Genomic DNA, 8500 nt, shown 5'->3' with positions numbered 1-8500 from the left:
AATCCATAAATTTATTTTTTATGCATTATTTTAAATTACAAAAACTTGAATTTAAATAATTGATTGATGACAAGACTATTAATATTTAATCATCTTAAAATTTTGCAAGCATGGAGAATGCATGGAAATAATATAATCCAATGGTTGATTTGTTAAAATTTGCATTCAATTACAAAATATTGAGTAGTGTAACATTACTTAAAGTTACACCAGATATAACTTAAACTCAACACACACACACACACACATATATATATATTATCTAGGTTTATTTATATTGTATTCCTCATTTTTTACACTGAATTAACTCACTTGACACAAAAATTTCAAAAATTTAGATTAGATGGGACACATGATGCAAAATTAAACTTTAATTGAAATCCAATTTTTATACTAACTAAACTCACTTGGCACAAAAATTTAAAAGTTTAGATTAGATGAGACATATGACGCAAAATTAGACTTTAATAAAATTCCAATTTGAAATCTAATTAGATTTTTTCTCAGTTTTGGCTATTAATATATACCAGCTTGTAACCCTATGCACACGCATGGATACACTTAAAGATATACAACAAAATGCATAATAAAATTCATATATATATAATTTAAATACTATTGATAGTCATTTTTATATTTTATTAACTCTTTAAAAAATTTTGTAAGGATATTATTAAGTATAAAATGTAAATTTTCTAATTTTTTTAATTATTGTGAAACAATTTTTTTTTTTTTTTTTTACGGTTCATTTATTCTAGACTCTTTGGTTTTTGTACTTAATAACTCACTTGAATGAATATTTATGATGTGGTATCACATTTGATTCTAAAATTAATAAATAAAACTCTTTAAGAATAAATAATTTAAGACATATGGAGCAAAATTGGAACTCTAATTTGAAATTCTAATTTGAGTTTCTCTCAACTTCACCTATTATTATGTATATATAGATATATAGACTAGTGTGTAGCCTTGTGCATATGCATGATTGCAATTAAAAATGATCACAATTATACTTTTTTTTTTTAGAAGAGATTCAAATTATACATATTATTAGCTTACATTTTTTTTTAAACCATACATTACTAAAATATATAATGGTTTCTCATTATATATATATATATAATTTAGAATTTAATTGGATTTATACTCTTCGGTTTTTTTTACTTAATAATTCACTTGCCACAAAAATTAAAAAAATAAATGTACACGTGGTGAAAAATTGGATTCCAATTGAAATTCACTTTAGAATTTAATTTAATTTGGACTCTTCAATTTTTACACTCAATAATTTACTAAGAACGAAATTAAAAATTAAAAATTAAATGGGACACGTGGCACAAAATTGAAAATCTAATTAGATTTTCTTTGAGCTTTGGCTATTAATATATATATATATATATTAAGAGAAAAAATAATTTGAAAATAGTCGTTACTATTAATAATTAACTAGCTTGTAACCTCATGCATATGCATGGACACACTTAATGATATATAATAAGATGCATAATATAATTCCTATATATATATATATAATTTAAATATTATTGATAATCATTTTTATATTTTGTTAACTCTTTAAAAAAATTTGTAAGGATATTTTGAGTTTCTCTCAGTTTCATCTATTATTATATATATATATATATATAGATGAGTATAATAATTACAAAAAGAAAAATATAAGTCTCAACAAAAACTTATTGCAAGGATTTGTACAACTTTTCTCAAAAAAGAAAAAAGAAAAAAGAAAAGGGATTTATAAAACTAAAATTATTAAGTTTTAAGATAATGATAGTGTACTCCATTTTAACAAAAATTAAAGGAGTCATTTATTATTGAGAAGTCATTAATAATAATAATAATAATTATTATTATTATTATTGATAGTCCCGAAAAATATGATCGTCCATACGGGAAGGATGAGGATGACTCCAACGTCAATCCAGACCAAGGGAAATTGCCCAACAAAAGCTTGACCGTCGTCCTTCCTTAAGTCAAAACGTTACGAAGATAATAATGGGCTTCAATATCATTGGAAGCGTGTCTATCCATTTACACCTTGCATAGGCATTACAGATTCTACAATAATATCCCCATTATTACAGAACCAACAGTTAGAAGGAAGAGGAAATAGCATAACCAACAGTTAGAGGACCCGAGGGAGGTGAATACACTCTGAATCCTTTAATACTTCCACCTTTCTTCCTTTACATCTCTTAGCCTTTCTAACTTTAGCATCGGAGGCTCTGTGGCTGGCGCCACACCGGTGACCATCCTTTCTTTTACACTTGTTTTGTTTCAGGGTCGGGATTAGCTATGGACGACCTCGTCTAGATGAAAGCTCTTGCTAATGATCTGGGCATCATTAATTTGGCGCTGTTTGTGGAGACCTTGACACTGTTCCATTTCAAGCTATAAGTTCAGATGGAGTCCAGCACTAACCCAAACCCTGCTACACTGGCCCTACAAATTCAGGCACTTGCAACCACTGTGGAGGAGCTCACCAAGCAAAATCAGGAGTTAAGGCAGTAGTTACAACAAGGAGATAACCGCTCGAAAATCATTAGAGATGATGATGAAAACAGTCGAAGAAGACGAACCAACACTCCAGAAGAGGCGAACCCAGATTTCCTCAAGGAGATGAGGAAGGAGATGGACGAACTAAGAAACGCCATTAAGGGAAAGACGGATCAAGGAGTGGACAGAATTGTTAAAAAGACGGATTCACCTTTCACCGCAGCCGTCTAGGAGTGCCCTGTACCATCCAAGTTCCGTCTACCCCAGCTCGAGCCTTTCAATGGATTAAAAGATCTGTTAGATCATCTAAATACTTTCAAGACGACTCTGGGTCTTCAACAACCTCCTGATGAGATTTTGTGCCGCTCTTTCCCCACTACCCTTAAAGGGGCAGCCCGGGAATGGTTCACCAAATTGCCGACATTGTCCATTGATAATTTCAAGTAGTTTAGCAGCTCGTTTGTTCATCATTTTGTTGGTGGGCAACGCCCAAAAAGGATAGCTGATCATTTGCTCACGATTAAACAAGAAGAAAAGGAAACTTTGAGGTCCTACGTAACCCGCTTCACCCGAGGAATGTTGGAGGTGGATGAATCAGATGATAAAGTGCAACTCACGACCTTCAAGGCGGGACTAAAATCCAGAGATTTTGTGGTCTCCTTGGCAAAAAATCCTCCAAACACGATGGCGAAGGCATTATTGAAAGCATAGAAGTATATGAACGCAGAGGATGCTCTGGCAGCTATAGAAGGATCAGAAAAACCAAAGGAAAAGAAGAAAGAAAAAGAAGACGATCGGAGGGGACAAAAAAGAGATCGAGCAGACCGAAGAAATGACGAAGGAGGTAGACGAAGGGATAAAAAAAATCCTTGACAGACAAAGTTCACACCTTTAGTGATGCCAGTTGACTAGATTCTCACGGAGATCAAAGACGAACAATATCTTAAATGGCCCAGGCCACTCCACTCGTCACCTAACGTGCGCGACAAAAGGAAATACTGCCGTTTTCACAAAGACCTTGGGCATTATACGGAAGATTGCTGAGACTTGAAGGAAAAGGTAGAAGAGCTTATACGAAAATGGAAGTTACAAAAGTATGTGAAGAGAGGAGATTCCAGTAAGTTCAGGGATAATAAGAGGGACCAACGAGGTTCCCAAAGAGACGAAGACCATCTACCACCTCGTCCACAGAGCACAATAGGGGAAATAAAAACTATAGCGGGAGGACCAACCACAAGAGGGTCGTTCAAATCACTCAAGAAGTCGCACCAAAGACAGGTGAACACTATTCATAGCCTGCCTCCTTTGAAGTTAAGAAGGACGAACCAAGATATGTACTTCTCAGAAGAAGATGCCAGGGGGATAAAGCAACCCCACAACGACCCGTTGGTTATCATGATCATGATCAAAGGATTCAATACAAGAAGAGTTCTGGTAGACAACGGGAGCTCGACAGATATTATTTACCTTTCTACCTTTCAGCAGCTAAAAGTAGACCCAAAGAGACTTCGTCCCTTTGGATCCCCCCTCATCAATTTCAGTGGGGATAAACTATACCCCCGTGGGATAGTAACGTTGACAGTCACGGCAGGTTCTTACCCCCTCCAGGTAACAAACAAACACAACTTTTTAGTGGTTGACTCACCCTCATCCTACAATGTGATCATAGGATGACCTACCCTCAATTGATGGAAAGCAGCTACTTCCACATACTACCTGAAGGTGAAGTTCCCAACAGAACATGGTGTGGGAGAGATACGAGGAGACCAGGTATTAGCAAGGGAATGTTACCAGGCAGTCTCAAAGGAGAACCACACGTGGATAATCGAAGATAAAACACCAAAGATCATCGAGAAGCTAGAAATGGTAGAGCTGGTCAAGGGAGATCCAACAAAGGCGACCCAAGTAGGAACGAACCTAAGTCCGAAAACAAAGGAAGAGATTATCAACTTCCTGAAGGATAACCTCAATGTGTTTGCATGGAGCCATAAGGACATGCTAGGTATCCCATCGACTATTATCCAGCATCACCTAAATGTGGACCCTGAGAAGAAGCCCGTCCAGCAGAGAAGAAGAGTTTTCGCTCCTGAACGGAACAAAGCTGTCATGGACAAAGTCAACAAGTTACTCGCTGCTAATTTTATCCGAGAAGTTTACTACCCCGAGTGGCTGGCAAATGTCGTCATGGTCAAAAAAGAAAATGGGAAGTAGAAAATGTGCGTCGACTTCACGGATTTAAACAAGACTTGCCCGAAAGATAGCTTTCCTTTACCCAGGATTCATCAGCTGGTCGACTCAACGGCCGGGCACAAATTGCTTACGTTTATGGACGCATTCTTTGGGTACAACCAAATACAGATGGCCGACGAAGATCAGGAAAAGATAGCTTTCATTACTAGCCAGAGGCTTTACTGCTACAGAGTCATGCCTTTAATTCTAAAGAATGCAGGGGCTACATACCAACGGTTGGTGAACCAAATGTTCGAGAAACAGATTGGAAGAAACATGGAGGTGTACGTTGATGATATGCTCGTTAAGAGTAAAGAAGAAGAAAACCACCAGGCAGATCTTAGAGAAACGTTCAATACACTCAGACAATACAATATGAAGCTGAACCCGTCCAAATGTGCCTTTGGAGTCTCTTCAAGAAAATTCCTGGGGTTCATGGTGTCACAAAGGGAGATAGAGTCAAATCCTGAGAAAGTGAAAGCTATCCTTGAGATGTCTTCTCCTAAAATGGTAAAAGAAGTGCAATCCCTCATAGGAAGAGTAGCTGCCCTTAACAGGTTCGTCTCAAGGGCGACGGATGAATGTCTTCCTTTCTTCAAGACTTTGAAGCGGGCCTTTGTCTGGACGGAAGAATGCGAGATAGCATTCCAGGAGTTAAAGCACTACCTGAGCAATCCTCCACTCCTGAGCCCGTCTAAAGAAGGAGAGGATTTGTTTCTCTAATTAGCTGTATCTGCTACTGCAGTTAGCGCAGCCTTGATTAGGGAGGAAGACAAGATACAGCGTCCAATGTATTATGTTAGCCAAGCTTTTCAGGGAGCTGATATCCAAAGATAGAAAAGATTACGTTTGCCCTAATTATTGCTTCAAGAAAACTTCGTCCATACTTCGAAGCGAACCCTATCATTGTAATGACAGACCAGCCCATCAAGAAAGCAATGACCAAGCCTGAGGCCGCAAGACGAATGGTACAATGGGCCATCGAACTTAGCCAGTTTAACATAGAATACCACCCCCGAACGGCCATAAAAGCCCAGGCATTGGCGGATTTCATTGCTGAACTCACAATCCCCAAGCATGTAGATGACGAGGAAGATCTTTGGACGATTAATACAGATGAATTGTCCACCCAGAAAGGACGTGGGGTGGAAGTCGTTATCACCTCTCCTGAGGAAGACGTTCTCAAATATGGGGGCCAGCTCAAGTTCCCCATAACAAATAAGGAAGCGGAGTATGAGGCTTTGTTGACCGGGCTAAGAATAGCCCAGACGCTTGGGGCAAAAAAATATCATGCTTAAGAGCGACTCACAGCTCATTATAGGGCAAGTCAGGGGAGATTTTGAAGCAAAAGAGATAAGGATGCAAAAATACCTCGGATTGACGAATCAGTTGGCAAGCAACCTCCATCGCACGAAATTTGTTCAGATCCCCCGAGATCAGAATGCGGAAGTTGACAAAGTAGCACGGAGTGCATCAGCAGATGGACAGGACAAGATAAATGCTTGGAGACTGGAAGAACAAAACTCCCTTAGCATTAAGGAGTTCCAGACATTCCCTGTGCATACCTGTTCAGGATGGACGAATCCAATTCTGTCCTACCTTAAGGATGGATGGTTACCGTCAAATCCTGAAGAAGCCAAGAAGATCTAGAGGCGAGCTGCTCGGTTCATAATACTAAATGACAAGCTTTGCAAAAGGGACTTCTCCCAGCCTTACTTTAAGATGCATAGAGAAGGACGAGGCCAGATACGTCCTGGAGGAAGTGCACGGGGGAATCTGTGGGGATCATATAAGGCCAAAATCCCTTGTCAGGAAGATCATAAGGGCAGGCTACTTTTGGCCCACCATGCAGCAAGACACAGCAGATTTTGTGAAGAAATGTGAATCAGTTGGCAAGCAACTTCCATTGCACGAAATTTGTTCAGATCCCCCGAGATCAGAATGCGGAAGTCGACGAAGTAGCACGGAATGCATCAGCAGATGGCCAGGACAAGATAAATGCTTGGAGACTGGAAGAACAAAACTCCCTTAGCATTAAGGAGTTCCAGACATTCCCTGTGCATACCTGTTCAGGATGGACGAATCCAATTTTGTCCTACCTTAAGGATGGATGGTTACCGTCGAATCCTGAAGAAGCCAAGAAGATCCAGAGGCGAGCTGCCCAGTTCATAATACTAAATGACAAGCTTTACAAAAGGGACTTCTCCCAGCCTTACTTAAGATGCATAGAGAAGGACGAGGCCAGATACGTCCTGGAGGAAGTGCATGGGGGAATCTGTGGGGATCATATAGGGCCAAAATCCCTTGTCAAGAAGATCATGAGGGCAGGCTACTTTTGGCCCACCATGCAGCAAGACGCAGCAAATTTTGTGAAGAAATGTGACAGTTGTCAAAGGTATGAAAATGTTCAACGAGTCCCAGGAGAAAAGATGACGGCCATCTCCTTACCGTACCCGTTCGCACAATGGGGGATCGACATCATGGGACCCCTACCACAGGGAAAAAGACAAATGAAGTTCCTACTCGTCGCGATTGACTACTTCACAAAATGGGTGAAAGCGGAAGCTCTTGCAACGATCACGGAAGCAAAGGTACAAAATTTTGTATGGAAAAATATTGTTTGCAGGTTCGAGATTCCAAGGACGATCATCTCAGACAATGGTCGTTAGTTCGATAGTCATGGGTTCAGGATGTTTTGCTCAAGTCTAGGTATCAAGAACAAGTACTCCTCACCAGGACAACCTCAGGCCAATGGACAGACGGAAGTAACAAACCGAACCTTGCTCAAGATCATCAAGTCTCGGTTAGTGGGGGCAAAAGGAGCATGCCTGAGGAACTACCAGGCGTCTTGTGGTCTTACAGGACCACTGCAAGAACACCAACAGGAGAAACACCCTTCAGCCTAACATACGGCACAGAGGCGGTCATCCCAGTTAAGGTGGGACTCACTACTCTTAGGAGGGAGTTTTTCGACGAACAGAGCAATGACAATCAATTGAAGATGCACCTGGATTGCCTGGACGAAGTCAGAGACCAAGCTTCCCAAAGGATGGCCAAGTACAAGCAGAAGATGGCAAAATACTACAATCAAAAAGTAAAACTAAAAAGATTTAGCATCGGAGATCTCGTCCTTCGGAAAGTAACTCCTACAACAAAAGACCCAGTGCAAGGCAAACTAGGTCTAACCTAGGAAGGACCCTATAGAGTCATCCACTATTCACGACAGGGCAGTTACCACCTGGAAGACTCAGAAGGAAACAAGCTACCTCGTCCATGGAATGTATAGCATCTAAAGAGGTATTACAAAAAGGACCCATAGCCTGATTGTAAGCATCTAACATAATTTTATTCCATGATTTTTAATACAAGTCATTGTATTCAAATGAGTGATTATTCAAAATCTCATAAGTGATTATTCAACATTTCACAAGTATTGTTCAGAAATCCATATGCCTTGATTATTTTTTCTCTACAAAACTTGAAATGGCCATTCAGACCAAAAGATGATAAGATTCCTTAAGTGGATGTACATCGTCTAGATATAAAAGCCGATAAGATTCCTTAAGTGGATGTACATCGTCCGGATCATAAAGACGATAAGATTCCTTAGACAGATGTACATCGTCCAAGTCCTTGTTCGAACCAAAAAAAAAAAAAAAATCATCAAATTCTTTAAGTCCACAAAAGGACGAGGAGAAAATCTCAACAAAAAATCCTCCAAGTCCATAAAAGGACGAAGGGAGAATCCCTGCAA

The 8500-nt window shown here is 39.3% G+C and overlaps 1 protein-coding gene across 1 annotated transcript; it reads left to right on the top strand.

The window, feature by feature from the left end:
* The first annotated feature begins 5657 nt into the window (after window positions 1-5657).
* Window positions 5658-7936, top strand: LOC111988312 (uncharacterized). Its single transcript, XM_024020101.2, has 3 exons — window positions 5658-6023; window positions 6672-7337; window positions 7436-7936. The coding sequence occupies exons 1-3, from the start codon at window positions 5658-5660 to the stop codon at window positions 7934-7936; spliced, it is 1533 nt and encodes a 510-aa protein (XP_023875869.2).
* Window positions 7937-8500: the final 564 nt, after the last annotated feature.

Source organism: Quercus suber, unplaced genomic scaffold, assembly GCF_002906115.3.
Source record: "Quercus suber isolate HL8 unplaced genomic scaffold, Cork oak 2.0 scaffold_175, whole genome shotgun sequence".
Lineage (NCBI taxonomy): Eukaryota > Viridiplantae > Streptophyta > Magnoliopsida > Fagales > Fagaceae > Quercus > Quercus suber.
The sequence above is the reverse complement of the archived record's forward strand: the minus strand, read 5'-3'. Positions and strand labels throughout refer to the sequence as shown.

Coding starts and splice junctions, on each gene's coding strand:
- LOC111988312 (XM_024020101.2), top strand. CDS start 5,658: ATGACAGACCAGCCCATCAAGAAAGCAATGACCAAGCCTGAGGCCGCA. Junction 6,024..6,671: donor GAATAGCCCAGACGCTTGGG/GCAAAAAAATAT, acceptor AAATTTGTTCAG/ATCCCCCGAGATCAGAATGC. Junction 7,338..7,435: donor CAACGATCACGGAAGCAAAG/GTACAAAATTTT, acceptor TCATGGGTTCAG/GATGTTTTGCTCAAGTCTAG.